Genomic DNA, 22212 nt, shown 5'->3' on the forward strand with positions numbered 1-22212 from the left:
CTTCCTTTCAAAGAAAAATACGCACAATTATCTGAAAGGCTTTAAAAAGATTCCCTCCTTATCCAGCCATATCATCTGTGTGAGGCCAGGTTTTCTCCATAGATTTCAACCAAAAAGAAATGATTAATGTGGAAGCAGATACAAGAGTCCAGCTGGATTCTATTTAGCCATATACTGAGGAGATCCATAATAATAAGACCGAGCCCCTCTTCTCACTAATGTTTCTTTATGTTTGGAAACTATAGAGGAGTTATGAAACAAAAATGTTTCAGAAACACTGACCTACATCAATCTAAGGATCTCCACTTTTTTATTACTCAGTTGGGTCTTAAGGCCTGATGGCAAAATAGAAGACTGAAAGGTCAGGGTCAAACATACAGAAAATGAGGGGATAAATATCTGATAAAAAAAAATGTCTGCCTGCATAGCTCTGAGTTGGATTTTCTTCATTTCAAAGTCAAGGAAAAAATGTTTTTTGACTATATATCATTCTCTTTAGTTCACACTGCTTGTACCTACCAGAACAGATACTGAAAAGCTGCTAATTCAAAGCACATTTTATAGGGAGAAGGCAAGCAGTCTCTTTAAGAGACTTCAAAGTAAACATCTGACACCTCCTCCAAGGCAGACTCATTCTTAATAGAATAAGTTATTGAATTCCTATTCAATAACAAATGGACTCAGAAGAGAAATAGCTATAAAACCTAAACCGAGTTAACAGAGACCTGTGTATTCTGGAAGACATATTTTAGTTTTATTTTCAAGATTTACTTCTAGGCATATTGTGATCAAATGGAGATGACACCAAAATTATTCAAAATAGTCTATGGAAGATTTAACAAGTTAAGTCGATAAGCTTTTCTTGAATACCTTCCATATTCAAAATAAACACTCTGCAGGGAATAAAATGCTAACATCTTCCCATCCTAGAGACATCATAGGCGTACATTAAAAATGGGCCTCCAAAAATACGGAGCTTGTTCAGTCTGCAGCTTATTAATTTTGGAGCTTAAAATGACACCACTGTCTGTTTAGCATCCTAAATGAAAAATAATCTTCTCTATCCATGTACTACTGACATCAGTGTTTCAACTCTGAAATACAGAGATCCTCCTGAGTATATAGCTTCTCTCCTGCAAAATGGTAACTAGCCTTTGCAACTGAATTCATTAATTTTCAAAGACTGGTTTTCAGATTTACAGTGAGACATAGATGGCCCTGATAAAAAGAGTCAAGAAGCTGATCTATCACAAATTCTCTATCACATTATGGTGATGATATAAACTAGTTTAGAATATGGTATCAAATTGGTGGATTTGATATTCAGTTTGCTGGTTTGTTCATTTCTTCAACATTTACTGAATATCTGCAATACATCTGATACTACAGTGAATACTAGGTATAGAGTGATGACTAAGACACAGTTCTTGCCCTCAGGGTGCTTAAAGCCTGGCAAGGAAACCAATATTAAGCAAACAATCACATAATTATTTAGTTAGACATACTCTACACTCCTAGTCTCAGCTAATCATCCATCTTGTTGGGTTCCAAAGTGTTTCCCATATTAGAAGTTGGAAAACTCCAAAGCCTACTCATAATAGGCTCTTCATACATTAGCATCAAGGCCTTAAAATAAATATCACACTACTACTAGCCTTAGGATTTTCAGGAAAAACCAACTAAGTGTCAGCGTTCAGATTTGCTGATGGTGTCAAAGTTAAACAAATCTGAGTCCAAAATGAACAAATCACTATATATGGGGGAGGGGAGGAAATGACACGAGTGTTTCAGACCTTAATCCTGAGTCAGATCATAAATCATCAACTTTTCCTAACCATAATAATTGCTTCCTCCATAATTAAGATATGTGACATCATCAAGAAGCTTACACCAAACTTTGTTTAGACATAAAATGATTTAACAGCCTACTTTGCTAGTTTTCTGACTTTATATGGGGGGGGGGGGGGACCCAAGACCATCTATGTATAAATTAAGTTAGAAATAGTTCTATTAACTTTTTTATTTTTAAAATTCTACAGCATTATTTTCTTTTTTAAGATTTTATTAGAGAGAGAGAGAGAGTGAGGGAGAAAGAAAGAGCATGAATGGGGAGAAGGGAAGGAGGGCAGAGAGAAGCAGACTCCTCACTGCGCAGGGAGCCTGATGCAGGGCTCAATCCCAGGACCCTGGGATCATGACCTAAGCCAGGGCCAACACTTAGCTGAATGAACCACCCTGGCACCCCAAATCTCCAGCATTATTAAAAACCACCTCTTTAAGATTTAGAAGACTAGATGTTTCATGGAATACTTTAAATATGACCTTATTTTTTTTAAATCTGGTTTTAATTCCATACTTTTATTTTTTTGTAGTCCCATGCAAATAAATAAGTAAGAATTGTTCAACTTTATGCTCTGCTCTAAGGAAAAAAACATTAATACAGATGAGAAACAATGACTAGTTTCTTTTCTTTTAAAACTGCCGAGAATAAAATATATGCTCCTTCTTATATCCAATATATCTAAATTAACCACAATAGTCTGCATTTGCCTTATATTTTACCTCTACAGCTCTCCTATCCTTAAAGCACACACACACACACACCCAAGCACACACGTGCCCACACCCTTAGCTCTTTCCTTTAACTATATTCAGGCCATCCCCCTTCCGTTCAATGCAAGTTATGAAACCTACCACTTTATTTCCTTCACACTGTCTCCTAACTGGCTTTTAGTCTGAATTCTGCTCTGAATCTGTTCTACCACAACTATAATCTCCAATCTCCAATGGCTTCCATGTTTATACAGAACCAATGAGTTTTCCTCATTTCTCATTCTCAGCGAGCCCGGTCATGTCCAGTACTGCTGACCACCTCCTTTTTGAACTCTTTCTCAACCTCTATGTTTCTAAAAGAAAATAAACAAGTCAGGTCTTTTTTTTTACTTCATTTGTAGTATACTACTCCAATTCTCCTTCTCTATCTTTAATCATTCTCTCTGTTGCCCTGCTAGCTGCTGTTCCTCCTACACTATTACTTTATGTAGCATGTGGCTTGGTTTTCCATGGGGCTTTGTCTTTGATCTTGTTCTCTTTGGAAAGTTAACCTGAAGCAACTCACTGTATATTCTGAACACAGAGATCCATGGAATTAGATTCCAAATTGAATACTTTGAAAGAGAAGACGTTTGGATATAAAAGTTCTAGAAAGGCAATATAGAGAGGGATATGATCATAAACACAGACTCTGGAGCCAGACTTTCTTGGTTAAATTCTGGCTCTGTCACTTCCAAACTATGTCATACTGGACAATTAAATAACCTCGCTGTGCCTCAAGCTCCTCACCTGCAACATGAGGATAATAATTGTACTTACCTCATAGGGCTACTATGAGGATTAGAGACTGACATATTATAAGCACTATGAGAGTGGATTATTAAATAAATTACAAGACCACCAGCTATTAAAAAAAATCAAACTCATTAATTTATGGGCCCACCTTGTGACTTGACATTTTATTGTTTTTGTAATAGCTATTTTCTAAAACCCTTAAACTATACTAACTCCACTGAGTTAGTGACTTCAAAAACAAACACAATACCACAGATTTCTAAGCAGACAGTGCTCACATACACCCACATAAACACACACTCATAGAAGAATGCTATAGATTTCCAGAGCCGAAAGGAAAGTGAGAAGGTACTCATCACTCTACAGATAAGAAAACTAAGGACAAAAGAGACAAGTGATTTGTCCAAAGTTACACAGCAAATAGTGAGTGGCAGAGTCAGGGCTGGAATGCTGGTCTCTAAAGTCTCCATCAATAAATTTTTAAAAAAACAAAAATTTTCCCATCATATATTCATAATGTAAAAAAATATTCTTAGAATGAGATTTTGCCTTCAAGAAATATCTTCTTCCTGTATTATGAAAAATCTGAAATTTGATGAGAAAGAAACTATTAAAACTGTAAGCTATCAATGACTAAATCCTACCTTTCTTCGGGGTGCTTTAGTCTTTCAGAAATGCTTTATTCTATAGTTAAGACTGCAACCACATCAAAGTAGACTGTGTTTTTAAATTTTTCATTGTTATTCGAATTATAAAAGTAATTTTAAACATTCATTGAGGAAAATTTTCCTCCTTTGTTTCTATAAACTCCACCTCTAGTAATCTTTTGAACAGGAGGATATAAAAAATAAGGTTAAAGGGCACAAATAAGCAGTGGCTTGATCAGCCACCACTTATTTGGGACTTGCTCCGCACAGTGGTGTGTGTTGCATTGGACCTCGTACAAAGACAAAGCAGAATGAAGAGACTTTTATCCCTGCCCAGAAAAAGCATTCAACCTGAAAATGGAGATTAAAACGTGTACATGAAAAACACATTATAAAATAAAGACTACTAAACTGAGCAACAAATAACGAACAGTTGGAAAATTGTCCTGACTCGGATGGATCTGCCCACCATCCTGAGAATTTTGAAGATTTTATATTATCTGTGAATTATAAATTCTCTGTGTCCAGGGCTATTAACTATATGCAAGTCCAGTTACACAGACTACCAAATAATCATTTTTCAAACATTAAACAAGTTACTTGAGAGCTTGCACGGAAAAGTCTAAATAATAGAAATGTTTATGTTAGCTAGCAATCTGTTACAGAGCCAAGGAACAAATGACTAAATCCTCTAAAACCACACAACAGTAACTCATATTTAACAAGAAGCTTGAGATCAAAAGTTTCTGATCTCGAGGATCTGGCATGCCGTACACAGAATCCATAACAAAATGCACTTACACACATATACAAAAACCACTCTTCTCTATGAGACATTCATTCTAGGGCACCAATCATTATAAGGGTGTCTATTTTGGCTAAACTACTTCCTTTTAAAGATGCACAAAGATTTCTCCCCCTGATTGTTTTAAAAAGAAACCAGAAACTTTCCAAGCCTATTTATTCTATTCTCTGGTTGAAACCTTGCAGATCATCAGGTTATTCTCTACTATAATAAAAGTGTAACCCAATAAAGTACTTAATCTATCATCAGGTAGGTAAATCAACAAAAAATTTGAATTGTTAATTCAGTAACTCCAGGATAATTGCCCAGCAGATTTGGCAAAGAAACATGACTGGCTTTGGAGGAATAATTGTGCTATTTACATATTCTGTAATATACCTAAAATACAACACTAGAGTATAAAAAAAAACATCACTGTATTAAATTAGAACACCTCAATTATTGCCCTAGCTCTACTGTTTACAATTCTTATGTCCTTACATAAGTCACTTTACCTTTCTTTGCCTTAATTTTTTCACCTGTAAAACAGGACTAGGAGTACTTAATTATATGTAAGGAATTAACAAAACTATGCATAGGAAAGAGGCTTAAAACTGTTAACGGTCGGGATCCCTGGGTGGCGCAGCGGTTTGGCGCCTGCCTTTGGCCCAGGGCGTGATCCTGGAGACCCAGGATCGAATCCCACATCAGGCTCCCGGTGCATGGAGCCTGCTTCTCCCTCTGCCTGTGTCTCTGCCTCTCTCTCTCTCTGTGTGACTATCATAAATTAAAAAAAAAAAAAAAAACCTGTTAACGGTCATATACACTGAGGGTGTCAGCATTCATGTATAAATGAAATAAAAGAGAAAATGGAGAAAGAGAATGTTACTGATTTAATCATTAAGTGACCTAGGTTAAGTGGATACTCAGACAACTCAGCTCTATTTTTTTTATAATGTGCATCAGGCCTGAATGAGATACATTTCAAAGGAAGTTAAAAATCATTAGAAAAAGACCTGCTAAAAGTTTTTTTCTAAGTTTTTCTTCTGAAATAAGACTTTTTAAAAAATGCAAGTATCTTTCCAAACTCATTTATTCACATTTTTTTCCATCTAGAGAAAGAATTTGGCTAAAAGGCAATGAAAATGGAGATAAGAAAATGGCCAAACTCCAAGATTGACGTGTATGCTCCAGTTGTGAAGTCCCAAAACAAAAGGAGCTGTATCCTTCTGAAGTAGACTTTATAAAGTGACTAATATCCCTTGATTACTAAGGAAATTCCTCTTGTCTCTGAGGATTTTACATATATATATAATAGTAATTCCAAGAAATAAATAACATGCATTAAAAAAAAAAAAAAAAAAAAACATGCCAGGGACGCCTGGGTGGCTCAGCAGTTTAGTATCTGCCTTCAGCCAGGGCGTGATCCCAGGGACTGGGATCAAGCCCTGCATTGGGCTCCCTGCAGGAAGCCTGCTTCTCCCCCTGCCTATGTCTCCGCTTGTCTCTCTCTCTGTCTCTTTAATGAATAAATAAAATTTTTAAAAACAACAACAAAAAACATGCCATTCTTCTAAGCATATATCAGGTATTAATCCGGGCATTACATTTAGGAAATATCAAAGTTATTCTGTGAATTTTTTTTTATGGCCTTCCACAGGAATCAAATTTTGGCAGACATTCTGAAACAACATCACAAATCATCCTTCTGCAATAATTAGAGCTTTTCTATACTTTGTCCAAAGTTTCAAGTTTCTGGTTCTTGCTGCTGGAATGTACAGATACTAGACATCATCTCTTCTCCAAAAAAAGAAAGCAATGAGGTCTAACAACAATCTACTCTAAAATGTTTCTGCCAAACATTAAAAAATGAGGATGTAAACACCTCAAAGTTCTACCTAGTGGCCATTAAACATTTCATAGTCAAACATTTCAGCCAGGTGATTTTCTTCAGCTCTAAAGTTTAGATTCAGAGACAAGAACAAAGATGATGCATCTCTGGCAAGTGCAACCATAAATGGAGAAAGGTCACCTCTAAATTTTCTGTTAGAATTCAGCACTGCTGGGCAGCCCAGTGGCTCAGCGGTTTAGTGCTGCCTTCAGCCCAGGAAGGGTGTAATCCTGTAGACTCCGGATCCGGTCCCACATCGGGCTCCCTGCATGGAGCCCACTTCTCCCTCTGCCTGTGTCTCTGCCTCTGTGTGTGTGTGTGTGCGTGTGTGTGTGCGTGTGAGTGTCTCTCATGAATAAACAAATAAAATCTTAAAAAAAAGAAAAAAAAGAATTCAGCACTGCTTATGCTATTCCTTGGATTGGTAGATTCACATTTCTTTAAGCAAAGCAGATGCAAAAATACCCCTTAAATGATTATGAAAGGCAACAAACTTCCATCACTGTGATTTCTCTTAGTGAACCATTAACCTAGTTGTTTTGTTTACTAAACATCAAGTAGCTGGCATTGTGCTGAGTGTGAACAGGTGGTAATAAAAAAGCTAGGACACTTCCTGCCTTTAAGAGAGTTATGATATAGACAAGAAGATGACTTTGTAGATCAAACAATTAGGGACCAATATAAGAATTTTTTTAAAATGCCAGGTTGTAGAGTATGATAAACAGTTCGTAAAGCTCTAAAAGCCCACCACTATCATTTTGTCAGAAGAGTGGCTCTAAGCTGTTCCCTTCTGCATAAAGTTGCTGGCTTACAAACCAAGAGAATACATTTGAAATCAACTCTATTTCCCTGGTCACAAATGAATGGACCATGAATCATAAGCCAGGCTATCTCAGTAAGATTCCACATAAGAGATGACATATGTGGGGAGACACACACATACACACATATATACATACACATACACATACACACAATCAGATCCTCTATATGGAAAATCTGGATGAGTGATGTGTGCTAAAGACTAACATGAAATCACGAGCTGCTGTGGAATCAGGAATGACAACAAGCCACTATTCCAATCTCTAAGAGGCCTAGTATACATTCCAGTCTAGGAAACACAAGCATAGGACTATTTAGCTGCTGAGCCAGTTCCACGTGCTTCTTCAATCCTCTTGTATCTTACAATAAGACCCTATTATTTAAGATTATCCTAAGAATCCATGCCATATATATGATACTGCTTCTAAGTTTTTTTTATAAGAGACCAAGAAGGGGTAAAATACCCAAATATGGTACTATATAGAAGAATACATAAAATACTCAGAAAAAGTATGATATATATCTAGAATGCATAAAGTACTCAGGAAGATGGGGAGAGAAACATCTCTGAGGCAGACATACATCCATAGCTCAGGTTCTCCTTATGTGTGTTACATTCTGTACCTGAAGTAGACGCAAAGGCAATGTTAAGTGCCTGACTTTGATTTGAGGGATGGGTACTGAAAACAGAAAATATAATAGAAATAAATTATGTTCCAAAAAGTAGGCTTCCATTTCATTGGAAGAGGACGTCTCAAACAAGAATGAAGATACTATGGTGAACTGAAATTCACAGCCACATGAATCAAAGAGCCTGTTCTTAAGGGAAATTGCCCCCAGCAAGATAAAAATTCCTTTCTCTATTTATTAAAAGACAAAAGAACAGCATCTAGAATTGTATTTCAACGTTTAGTGGAATTATAGACAAAGTATCATTTTCTTGCCTTTTTTCTCAATGTTATCTTTCTTTACACTTTTCTTTTTCCTACCTTACATAAGCCTTTTTATTTGTTTCTGTCCCATGCTTTTGAATTCATTTTATTATATTCTTTAATTTACTCCCTCCCTCCCCAAACAGAGTATGATATGAAAGCACTAAGAAAAAAATAAACATTAAACCTAATTGGATTTTTTTATTAATGTATCAGTTATACCACACTCAAAGTGACTTGGAAGTTTGAAAAAACATTATTTTCCACCACCTGGACTGTAAATCATACTAAAACAAGTCAAAGAAAGGAGAAAAAGACAGAATGCTTATAAGAAAATAAGTAATGAACACCTGGAACTAAATAAAGGGAGTGGAGTCACTGTGTTGGAGGCAAAAACTTAAAAGTCAAAAGAACAGGAAAAGGTTTGAACCTCTGACAGGATTACTGGGATCATAAGCATTCTTTCCTGCTGGCCTGTAACAGGAAGTCAGCAGTTATCCAAGAGTGAGTCTCAGAGAAAATTATTTCAGCAGCTCAACTGTAATGTGATTAAGGAGTGTGGGAAGGGGGAGTGTCAGGAGGTAGAAGTCTGGGACACAGTAGGTTTATTAAATAATGGTAGACCAAACAGCCAATGGCTACCTCTACTTTTTTAGATATTAAAATATTTTATTAAATACATATCCAATTATAAAATAAAACAATACGGCTTGCTTACTGGCTCTCTTACATATGGTTTATACTAAGCCGAACCTTGGAGCTTTAAAATATCTGTATTTCTTCAATTCCAATGCAATCAGAGAGTATCAATTATAGTAATATCTGTCAATGAAATTATGAACCTCCATGGGGAAAAAAGCCTGCATCTTTCTAACAAGGAATGATGCCCCTCACCTTTTTGATGAAACTGTTAGAAGAATATTTTACATTGAAAAATGGAAGCAAAAACCAAGCATGAGGTCATTACTTCTTTCATTTTCATTTTAGCAAGAACAAAAAGAACCTAATCCAGCATTTAAGAACCAAATTCCTGTCCCATGACACAGTTTATAATCATCATGATAAAATTAACTTCCTTAGCCCTGCTGTTAAAACAAAACAAGAAAAAATGAAACAGAATGTCACTTTTCCTTGATCTAAAACACCAAAATGTGATAAATCAGTAATTAGGAAACAAAAAATCCAAACAGAATGTGACAGTCCTAACAGTTTTCCAGAATGTGAGAAAAACTGTTTCTTCTAGAGTATCAAAAAGTTGCAGGGGAAGGGGGGGGCAGGGAGGATATCAATAATTTTCCAACAGCATTTTTTACAAGAAACTAAAGAGAAAGAGTTTTACAATGCAAGAAATACAATGTATATATTTAAAATAAGAACACCATTCATCTTCCTTTGTATATATAATCCCTTTAAGGCTAGGATTATTATTCTATTCCCTAGAAAAACATTATTAACTAGGACTTCAACCCGTGGCTTGACCACTGATACTTCTAATACATACTATATATACCGTTTTGGTCAAATAATGGAGAAATTATCTGGAACCTGAGAAAAAGTATTCAGCTATTTGAGGGTTAAAAACACTTTAGTCTGGTAGCTTCTATAAACATATACTTCAACACATTCATTCTAACACCTATCAAGTCTCTTCACAGCACTGCTAGATCTCATTTTCTTCCACTTTTAACATGACTATGTTGACACTAAGGCAAACAACTTAGTTCTCAGCAGTCAATACAGTCGGAGCCTTGCTGAAACCCTGTTCTCAGCTGCCCCCTTGCTGCTAGAAATGAACTCTGAGGCTTGTGCAGTAGAGACATACACCAATTATGTCTGAGAGAATAAGCCTGGCACAAGGAATTTTGTGGATAGGCAGAAATCATGAGATGGCACTGCACAAGAATTCCAAATCCCCAAGTGTATTTGATTAACAGCTAAAAATATACAGAATGTTTGATCTCTAATCTTTAAATGCCAAAGTTCTCTAATCCTAAAATTTGAGCTACTATTTATACATCAGGAAAAGAACTGAGTTAACTGAGAATTTCAGATACTGAGTGGTGACAATAATCAGAATGAACTGTTACTCTGCAGTTAGCACATGCTTATTTCTAACAGTGCCCCCCTCTACATTCTCAAAAAAAGAAAAGCCTAGACACAAACCTCCAAGGAATTCGAACTCATTCATGTATTCCTGGTTTAACGTACAGCACTCTAACAGAGACATTCAAATGGCAACTCTATGAAAAATATATTTTCCTTTTATAGGAAAAGTTGACGGAATGTAAATAGCTGTGCATCTTGTTTCCATTTAACATTTGTAACATTCAAAATACACATATAAACATTTCCTTTTGCATAAACTAACACATTCTTCACCAAGAGGAGTAAATGTCTGCCAAAGGAGAGAGAGAAAAGAAGAACAGGAAGTCTTAAAAACATAAATCCAAACATTCCACATTAATATACTGATCAGCCCACGATTCACCTTGATCCCACATCTGGGAAGTCTATTTCTCAATAACCAAATGGGACTACCACCACAAAGCCTAAAAAAAATTTTCACGTTTTTACTTCTTTTGTTAAAAACAAACAGTATAGATACAGAAATGACAAAGAATAAAAATCAGTAGGCCGTTTATATATTCCAGATCTAAACTCGTTGCCTGACATCAATCCCATGTTTGTCTTCACTTGCTCAAGAGCTCAGGAACAAGCATGTCTTCCAGTTCCACTCACATAGTATATTTACACTGCTTCCTATCTCAAGTCTCTTTACTTCCCACAGTATTCAGCCCCATGCCCTGTACACAGCAGGTATTCCAAAATATCTTCTTTATCCTTTCAAAGAGGACTTACCCTTCGAAATGACACAACATAGAATGTGTCTCCCCTTCTGCGGATGGCCTCAAAGAAATCTTGATAACTTCGGGGTGATGCATAATACACTTGGAGCTCACTCCCTGAGTTCCCGCTGAAGGAAAAAAAAAGGGCAAAGTGTTCTTAAACTAGAAAATTTCATATCCTCTCAAAAATACCCCCCCCCCCAATTCTAAGGCTATGTCTGAATTATAAGAATTTCTCTCATGCGAAATATTAGCAGCATTTGGCAATAATTTTTTTAAAGATTTTATTTACTTGAGAGGTTGCGAGTGAGAGAGAAAGCACAAGCAGGGGAAACGGCAGAGGAAGAGGGAGAAGCAGACTCTCTGTGGAGCAGGGAGCCAGCTGCGGAACTCGATCCCAGGACCCTGAGATCATGACCTGAGCCAAAGGCAGACACTTAACAGACTGTGCCACCCAGGTGCCCCAGCAATAATTTTTACACTGACATTTTGAAAAGCCCATGGTCAGGATATTTGTAAGATCTAATTCGCTAAAACTAAAACTCTCATTTCTGAACGGAAAACTCTAAAATGTATCACTGTAAACTCTAAAATGTATCAAGTGCACTGCAAAGCATGTAAAAATAATAAAAGTATCAGAAAACAGATTTCTGCATTGGTTTGCAATTTTTGGTGACAGAAATAAAGTCTGAGGAAAACTTCTTTTTCACCACTCTGTCAAATCTATGAGGCGTGCTTGCCTAGGAGGCTGTGTGACAGATGGGTAGAACTCGGCTTTGAATTTCTTCTTCATTCCTCAGGTGAGTATTCTTGGGCAACTCAACCTCTGGGCAACCACATTTCCTCATCCTTAAAATGGGGATAACAATATAAACCTGCAGGATTGTTATTGGGATCAGGGATGTTCTATATGTGAAGTATCAAGCATGGGTTTCCTATTTCTTTTTTTTTGGGGGGGGGGTTCCTATTTCTTAAGAGTCACTCAACAAATGCTGGTCATAGATATTAAAAGTACCACATCAATGCCTTCACATAAAATTTTATCTAAAATTATAGTATCTCAACTACACTATATCCCCAAAGATATACTCAAATGATATTAACATAGTTTTTAATATTTTCAGACTTTTACTATTAAGCACAATAACCTAATGCCCAGAAGTTAAAGGAGAGTTAAAGAAATAATATTTCATTTTTCTTCAAAAAGACAACCTATGTTTTCTTTCTTTTTTTTAATTTTTTTAATTTTTTTCTACATTTTCTTTCTTAAATGTTCTTCTGTTTTCAATCAAACTTTAAAAGTAAAAAAGGACTGATCTAAAAGGAAAATTATAAATGAGTCATAAGAATTTTCTTTGAAATAATTCCATTTGCTCCCTGTGAGACCATTTCTAACCATATTATTTTGAACACACAATCAATTCTTTTTTATTTTTCAAAGTAGGCTCTATGCCCAGTGTGGAGGCCAAACTGGGGCTTGAACTCACGATCCTGAGATTAAAGAATGAGCTGAGATCAAGAGTTGGATGCTTAACTGATTGAGCCATCGGGTGCCCCCCGAATACACAATCAGTTCTTATTATTCATGGCAGTTATATTTTATAAAGTCAGTGTGAACACCGAATTAGTAAATACTGAAACATTCTCCTAAGGGAAATACAAGGTTAGGTTCCTACAAGCTCCTAGATACAGTATTTTTGTCAACTGATCAACATATAACAACTTTGTTCTATGTTTCTGTTTAAAGACACCTTCTTTGACATAGATATGGTTTACTCATTACCATTGAACCCACAGTCAACAGCACTATAACTTATGACTGAATGAAGCTTATCTAATATGTATATTTTCCCCATATAGCATAACACAGCTTTCTTAGACAACAGGTAGTTCTACTATGCTTCAGGATCATTTTAAACAGTGAAACCACCAACAAAAATGTGAAAAATATGGTACTAATTGACCTCAAAAAAGAAACTTGTTTACAGTGTGAGAGCTGAAACAAGAAGGCAGAGTTTTGCCTTGTTAATTAAGCCTCACCTGGGACTATCTATGCAAATTTGTGAATGACTGTGAAAGAACCCTGAGTATTGATTTTGGGGCAGAGGCACATTTTAATAAGTAGGCAGATTCACAGATACAGAATACATAAGTAGTTCATTTAAAACATTTTTTTAAAGACTTTTTAAAAAGCACTTTTAGGTTCACAGCAAACTTCAGAGGAAGATACAGAGATTAAAAACGTTTTTAACTAGTAAAAAAATAATATCCCATCATAATGATGCATCAAAAAATGAATATATGGGGTGCCTGGGTGGTTCAGTTGGTTAAGTGTCCAGCTCTTGATCTCACCTCAGGTCTTGATTTTAGAGTCATGAGTTCAAGCCTCACAGTAGGCTCCACACTGGGCATGGAGCCTACCTTAATAAAAAGGTTGTGGGGGGACCCGGGTGGCTCAGTGGGTTAAGCGTCCCACTCTGGATTTCAGCTCAGGTTATGATCTCAGGGTCGTGAGATGGAGCCCCACATTGGACTCCGTGCTGAGTGTGAAGCCTGCTTGAGATTCTCTCTCTCTGTCTCCCTGTCTCCCTCTACCCCTCCATGGGACACATTCTGTCTCTCTCTCAAAAAAAAAAAAAAAAAAATTCCATTAAAATAGCAAAAATATTTTTAAATATGTATATAGTAAATCAATGAAATACTCTGATCACTAGAGAATTATTAGTTACTATACATTTGAATTACCTATTTCTACAAGATAATACAGTATCTCAGGATTTTAAACATTTATGATATGCCAATATGCTGCTCAGTGCCATTTATTGGCAATTCTCAGTTAACAAGATAATGAACAGCTCTCAACTTATACTGGGCATACATTCTCAGTACCTGATACACTGACACACAGCTGGTGCTCAGTAAATGTGAAAGTAATATTAAATAAATCATGAACGCTAAGTCTAAGGGAAAGATACAGACAGAATCTGAGACTCTGCTTCCACTTCAGTGATACTGTCTTCAATAGTATCACATCATCGTCATTACTGGTTTTTGAACATGCCAAGTACCATATAAAGTGCTGTAAATAAATTACGCAATTTAATCATCAACTCTGTGTGGCCAAAATTTTGTAGATGAGGAAACTTAAGTAACCTGCTTGAATCCACAGAGCAAGTAAGTGGCAGAAATGATTTGTATTCTGGCAACTCAAAACCCAGCATCTTAATCATGACACTACATGGTCTCCCATCACACTGTTCCTTTTAGTGAGATAGGTTTGGTCCATATATTTCAAACTTAGGTACAGCACCCCTTTGGGAATCCTTCAAAATCTTAAGTAGCATCAGTGTGGTGAAAAACGCATTTTAAATCAAACAGATCTGAATGCTTATTCTATGCCACTTATTGGTTCTATGACTCTGGCTTAGAAAAAATAAATGAGGGCAGCCCAGGTGGCTCAGCAGTTTAGCGCCACTTTCAGCCCAGGGCGTGATTCTGGAGACCCAGGATCAAGTCCCACTTCTGGCTCTGCACGGAGCCTGCTTCTCCCTCTGCCTGTGTCTCTGCCTCTCTCTCCCTGTGTATCTCATGAATAAATAAAATATTTTTAAAAATAAAAAATAAAAAAATAAATGACCTCTCCAGTTTTTCTCTATATAAAATAGGGACTGTGATATCTACACTTTAAGTTACTATACAGATTTAAAAATAAAATGCATGTAAAGCACTCAGCAGGACACCTGGCACAGAGCAGACATTCACAAAATAACATTCTCTTCCTCTTGGCTCATGAAATAGATACAAATTGTGGACGAGAGTTATATGTATTTAAATTTTATAGCAAAATTATGACTGAACAGCATTCTAACTAAATCTGTATTTAAGGAATTTGAGAGTTAACCTTTTGAAATTATCTGGGTATACTCTGACTGCTCTGATGCAGTATGTTAAGTGAACTAACAGAAAAGTCACAGATGAGATCAAGTTTAAGGTGGAAGGGAAATGTGCTTTGCAACTTTACTAAAATACTAGGTATTTAAAATTCCTTGGCCAAGAACTTCTACACTTTCTTACCTGATACTAGTGGTTTCTGTGTATTGGACAGCCATGAGCTGAGAATTTGAGCCCTGTTCCAGAGCACCCTGGAAGAAAAAAAGATTTTTAATACCATATAATGAAATTATATGAAGATCTTCCTATAGTGACTCAGCCTACATTTACATTTACTAAACTCTCACTAAAGTATTCATATACTTTTTTGTTCATGAATATTCTGACATATTAGGTTCATATAACTAGACACCAACAGAGAGATTAGAACTCTTCTGTTTACACTCTGGACTTGAGATGTGTCTTAAGGAGATTAAAATGTTAAGACATTTCTCATAAAGTTTAAAAATACAGCCTAAAAGCTTAGTCCAATAATCACAAGATTTATGACCAAGTCATACAAATATTACTGAACATAAAACAATTTATGTTTGTCTAAAATAATTATTTCCCCCAATGAAAAGTTCCTGAAATGTGAAAGGTCCATAACAAAACTAGATCCTATTGTTTACTGAATTAAATACAAAGACCTTCATGCCTAAATATACCTATGGACTAAGCTGTCATTAAAGAGATCTCACCGATGACTTTTTTGGCCAGAGAACAGTCTCATCTGGAACTGATGTGACCCACGGATGCTATACTGGAAACCTATCTTCCTCTTAGTATCTGCTTTGTCCTATGTCTTCTATTCCCAGGCAGTTGTGTAGATTGATCTTCAGAAGACTTTTAGAAGGGGATTAGAGTTCAAGAACACATTACCAATTACTATGTTAGAAACTGACCTTACTACTACCCTGTCAAAAAGTGGCTTAAGTAACTGTTTACTCATAAGACTATTAGCATCTCTTCATTACTGTATCCATCCATCCATCCTTCAACAGTCAAACTTTTACAGAGCACCTACAACATGCGCTAGGAATACAGACATGTGGAAACAATACAATGTGATACATGTTAAAATAGAAGAATATATAAAGGGTTAAAAGAAAAAAGAGGGAAGAATTTTATTTTGTGGATGGAATCTATATGCAGAGATGATTACTGGGCTTCCAATTTCTGGCTTTGTAACAAGGGTTTTATTTTATGAAAATCTAAAGTAAGTCTTAACATGAAACAGGTGCTCAATAAAAGATTGTTCAAACAAAAATGAAAAAGAACATCAATAAAATGAAAAGGACAAAAGAAAAACAAATACACTTAAGCAGGCTCCATGCAGGGAGCCTGATGTGGGACTTGATCCCAGGACTCTGGGGTCACACCCTATGCCAAAGGCAGATACTCAACCGGTGAGCCACCCAAGTGTCCCAATAAAGCCAAATTTAAATTATAGCTAGCTAATAAAAATTAAGTTTAAAAAAAACAGATTAAATATCTGGTGAATTTTAAATGATATTGCTACTTTGGCACATTTGAAATTAACATAAAAGTCTGAAAAAAATCAGATTTCTTTCCCTAAACTCAGAAATGAGTGGAGAGGCTTTAAAGAAAGCTCTTATACAGCCATTAAGCAAATAGAAATTGGGCGTGTCATTTACACCAATTAACAAAAGAAGCTCTGAAAAACTGCCCATGAGCATTGACATTTTTAGCTATGTAGGATTTAGCAAAAGGTCACAATTAGCAAAAATATGAGGTAGACATTTACATATAAATGAGAGGATGTTAAAAGCTCCAATTATGTTTCATATTTGTCTATTTTTCCTTTTAAGTTCTATCACTTTTTTTTTTTTTTTGCTTTGAAGCTTTGTTATTATGGGTCTGTATATTCAGAATTATGTTTTCTTAAATGCTCCTTTTATAAATTATGAAATTTCCCTGTCACTTACAATATCCTTTGTCAAGAACTCTGATAAATATAACCACACCAGCTTTCTTTTTTTTTAAAAGATATTATTTATTTATTTGAGAGAGAGAGAGAGAGAGCACACAAGCAGGGTGAGGAGCAGAGGGAGAAGCAGGCTCCAAACTGAGCAAGGAGCCTGACACAGGGCTGGATCCCAGGATCGTGACCTGAGCCAAAGGCGGACCTTAACCTCTGGCTGGCCCCCGCGCCAGCTTTATAATGCTTAATATTTATACAGTATACATACTTTCCACCCTTCTATTTTGCATGTGCCTTTATATTTAAAATGTTACTTCCTGGGGTGCCTGGGTGGTGCCTTTAGTTGAGCACCTGACTCTTGATTTCAGCTCCAATCATGAGCTGAGAGTCAGGAGATGGAGCTCAGTGTTGGCTCCACACCTGATGGGGAGTCTGCTTGAGATTCTCTCGCTCTGCCCCTCCGCCCTCCATATGCACACACACTCTCTTTCTCAAATCAGTCAATCAATCAATCAATCAATAAAATGTTACTTCCTATATACAGTATATAGTTGTGTCTTCCCTTTTCAAAAATAGTTTGACAATCTCTCCCTTTTAACCCATGTGTTTACCCATTAAATGTAATTACTAGTATAGCTGGGTTTAAGTCCACTATCTTGGTATATATTTTCTATTTATCCTATTTGTTCTTTATTCCTTTCCTGCCTTCTTTTGGTTAAAATACATATTTTTTAGTATTCCACATTTATTTCCTGTATTGGCTGTTCAGCTTTGCTTCTTTGTGCTATTTTTCACTGTTTGCTCTAGAGATTATCTTTACGTTACCACAGTCTACCTTTAAATATTATTTGAACAATATAACTTTCTAATTCCATTTACCTCCCTCTCTGTGTTCCTAGTGTCTTGTCACTTTACTTCTACATAAGCTATAAACCCACAAGAAATTGTTACAAGTTTCGATTAAAAAAATAATCTTTTAAAGACATTTAAATATACATACATATATAAAATAAAGATATTTTTAATTAAAAGACCATTTATTTTTATCAGATATTTGCTCATTCTGGTGCTCTTCCTTCCTGCTAATCTGAAATTGTCTCTGCTATCATTTCCCTTAATCTAAAAAATGTTTAGTATTTCTTAGAGTGCAGACCTTCCAGAGATAAACTGTCTGTTTTTATCTGTCTGAAAATGTCTGATTTTGTCTTCATTTTGAAAGGTATTTTCACTAATGGGCCCCTTTACCTTTTCTTTGCAACCTATGAATTATGAAATGGGATGAGCAAAATGAAAGATATAATGCTTAGAGATCACGGAAATTTCAAAGAAATGTCAATTCTTCAAATTTACAGACTATCTTAACTAGACTATTGGATCCTTTTAAACATCTGGAAGGAGTAGCTGTGAGGAAAAAGAGGGCTGAAATGAGGAAAGAATAGTACCCAGAGCACTCTTTACACTGAGAAAGAGATCAGTGGAATTCTTTCTGTTTTGGTATTGACAATAATATAAGCAGAATGATCCTTCTTACCAAGAACTTATTTTTCCCTTGGCTAATATAGATGCATCCTTCTCACTCTTTTTTCCATAATAGCAAAGAGGCCCAAATTTCTGACCATTATCTGAGCTCAGTACAGAAACATATTCACCCAAGATACTAGAGAAAAAAATAATACTACAGATCACCTCCTGTTCAAAGGCTGTGAAATTAAAACAAAATTATCTTTTTTGTATTAAAATTCCCTTAAGATTAAAGAACACCAAGTATGCCTCATATAGTAAATAAACTCTCTATTCATTTATCCAGTGAGAAAAGGAAAAAAATAACATGAAAAATTTTATTAAAGGATAAAGCAAAAAACTCATTTAGGCCAAGAATTGTAACCTAATTTTTCATAAAGTCTATTATATCTTTTCTGTGAAATTATCTACTGGCAATTATCTGCCTGTTTTTTGCTCTTCCCCTGTATAGGAAGGGGTGGAAGCCTAAAACCTGTATTACCCAAAGTTTTTTGCCATCAGGGTTGATATAATTTAGGTACTGCCAATAATATATGCTTGCATCAGACTTGGAAAGGCAAAGAGAGACAGAGTCCATTTTTCCTCCACCCAGCAGCAGCTGAAGTGTAATCTTTGTCAGACATGAGTTTTTACACTACTAGACATTGCATTCCAATGCCAGTAAGCAGCTTTGGGCTTGTGAGGAACTGTGACCTTAGTAAGGAGTGCCTGTAGCTTCCAGGGGTACTAACAACCAACAAAATTGCCATAATACATGAATAAAGATATCAGAGAGGCCCAGAGAGGCACATAGGGGATAATCATAGAATCTCAAATCTTGAGGGGTGCCTGGGTGGCTCAGGGGTTGAGCACCTGCCCCTGGCTCAGGGGTGATCCCGCAGTCTCAGGATCGAGTCCCACATCAGGCTCACTGCCTGGAGCCTGCTTCTCCCTTTGCCTATGTCTCTGCCTCTCTGTCTGTGTGTCTTTCATGAATAAATAAATAAAATCTTAAAAAAAAAAAAAAAAAGAGTTCCTGGGTGGCTCAGTCAGCTGGGAGTTTGCCTTCAGCTCGGGTCATGATCCTGGGGTCCTGGGATCCAGCCCCACATCAGGCTTCCTGCTCAGCAGGGAGCCTACTTCTCCCTCTACCCTTCCCCCTGCTTGGGCTCTCTATCAAATAAATAAAATCAATAAATCAGTAAATCAAATCTATAACTAAATAAATGAATAAATAAAAATTAATTAATTAATTCAATGTCCACAACAGCCAAACTACGGAAAGAGTCCAGATGTCCATCAACAGATGAATGGATAAAGAAGATGAGGTCTATATATATGTATATGGAATACTACTTAGCTATCAAAAAACCAAAATCTTGCGACTGGCAATGACGTGGATAGAACTAGAGGGTATATTATGCTAAGTGAAATAACTCAGAGAAAGACAATTGTATGGTCTCACTCAAATGTGGAATTTAAGAAATAAAATAAGATCATAGGGGAAAAGAGGGAAAAATAAACCAAGAAAAAAACGGAAAGGGAGACAAACCATAAGAGACTCTTAACCATAGCAAACAAGGTTGCTGGAGGGGCAGGAGTGAGGGTCCAAGGTAACTGGGTGATGGACACAAAGGAGGGTACATGATGGAATGAGCACTGGGTGTTATAAAAACTGATGCATCACTGACCTCTACCTCTGAAACTAGTAATACACTATATTTTAATTAATTGAATTAAAATTAAAAAAAAGAAAAAAAAGAAAACCCACCTAGTCACATTATAGGCAATTTGCTAAAAGAAAGAGAAAATCTTGGAGGGTAAAATATGAGATTAAATCACTTCCCTGCTCAAATCTCTCAATATGAAATCCAAAGTTCTCACCTAGCCTATGAGGTTTGATATGAATTAGGTTCTACTGCCTCTTTGATGTCATCTTCCTCTACTGTATCCCTAGACATTGCAGTCCAGCCATATACAACTTCTTGATGTTACTCAAATATGCAGACTGTTTCCTCCTGAGAGCTTCATATTTGCTATTCCCTTTTTCCAGAAATTCTTTCTCCAGATCTTCCCTTGGATCTTTAGACTGTTCACACCTTATTTTTTGTTATTGCAAAAGCAATGTTCTCACCAAACCGTTTTCTTCTTCCTGAGCACACGAGGAGATTACATTTGCCTAATCTACTGCAAGAGAGAACTGAACATTGGCTAAAGTTCAGGCTGGATCCCTACAACATTGTGCACAATCTTCCAAGTTCTTTCTTCCCCAACATCCAAAGCTAGAACCAAAGAATTTCATGTTGTTGGGCCACAAAGTAGAAAGAACTTAGAAAGAACCTGCCTGAAGGAAAGCCATCCTAGAGAGCTGTATCAGATGTCGTGTGGGTGAGAAACAAATTTGTATTCCATTAAACTACTGAGATTTTAAGGCTAGTTGTTACAACACCTAACATGAATTACCTTGACAATACTCAAATGAAGTCTCTTTATAGAAGCCATCTCTACTTAGGGGGCAGCCACGGTGGCGCAGAGGTTTAGCGCCACTTTCAGCCCAGGGCGTGATCCCGGAGACCTAAGATCGAGTCCCACGTCGGGCTTCCTGCATGGAGCCTGCTTCTCCCTCTGCCTGTGTCTCTGCCTCTCTCTCTCTCTCTCTCTCTCTCTCTCTCTCTCTCTCGCGAGTAAATAAAATATCATGAGTATCTCTGTATCTCTCATGAGTAAATAAAATAAAAAAAAACTTTAAAAAATTATTTAAAAAATAAGAATAAAATAGCTACTTAGCTCTCAATTTAACCTCTAATCTCCAACCCCACTTTTTCTTTAGAGAACTTATCTCTAATTTTGAGTATATTTAAATATTTATTTAATTTTTTCCTTTGTGATGAGAACTTTAAAGATAGACTCTCTCACTAAGTTCCAAATATACAAATACTGTATTATTAACTTTAGTCACCATGTTGTATATCATAACCTTATAACTTACTTATAACTAGAAATCTGTACCTTTCGACTCTCTCTGCCTATTTCACCCACTCCCCTATCCACCAGTCTCAGTATTTGTTCTCTGTATCAAGAGTTCAGTTTTTGTTTTCATTTTTTTAATAGATTCCCCATATAAGTGAGATCATACAGTATTTATCTTTCACTTTAGTTGTTTATTGCTTATCTCTCCCACCAGGATGTAAGTTCCAGGAAGGCAGGGATTTTATCATACTCACTACCAAATCCCCAGGATCTAGAACCATACCTGACTCATTGTTACTACCATAGATAATGTTTATTGGGAGCTTGGAATGTGCCAGTTGCTAGTCTAAGTGCTTCAGAATAAAGAGTATCTGTTGAATGATGGAATGACTACAAATGGTGCTTTGTGGTAAACAACACTAACTAGTGGAAGCCCACCTGGGGAGACTGGCTGGCTCAGTAGGTAGACCATGTGACTCTTGATCTCAGGGTTGTTAAGTCTGAGCCCCAACTTGGGAATAGAGATTACTTAAAAATGAAATCTTAAAAAAAAAAAAAAAGGATGGAAGTCCAATTAAATAGATTCTAAATAAGAAC

General features: G+C 36.3%; 1 protein-coding gene across 6 annotated transcripts in view; it reads right to left on the reverse strand.

Annotated features, from left to right (window-relative positions):
• ATF6 (activating transcription factor 6) overlaps positions 1-22212 on the reverse strand; it is a 197458-nt gene that overhangs the window by 95098 nt on the left and 80148 nt on the right. For 5 of the 6 annotated variants that reach the window (XM_025420857.3, XM_025420856.3, XM_025420858.2 and 2 more), the window contains 2 exons: positions 15345-15412; positions 11284-11398 (listed from right to left, as the gene is read on the reverse strand). In XM_025420857.3, the coding sequence (XP_025276642.1) occupies positions 11284-11398; positions 15345-15412 (183 nt within the window). Of the gene's footprint in view, positions 1-11283; positions 11399-15344; positions 15413-15901; positions 16047-22212 lie in introns of those variants that run through there. The other variant, XR_007409036.1, reaches the window with a different exon arrangement.

Source organism: Canis lupus, chromosome 38 (genome assembly GCF_003254725.2).
Source record: "Canis lupus dingo isolate Sandy chromosome 38, ASM325472v2, whole genome shotgun sequence".
Classification (NCBI taxonomy): domain Eukaryota; kingdom Metazoa; phylum Chordata; class Mammalia; order Carnivora; family Canidae; genus Canis; species Canis lupus.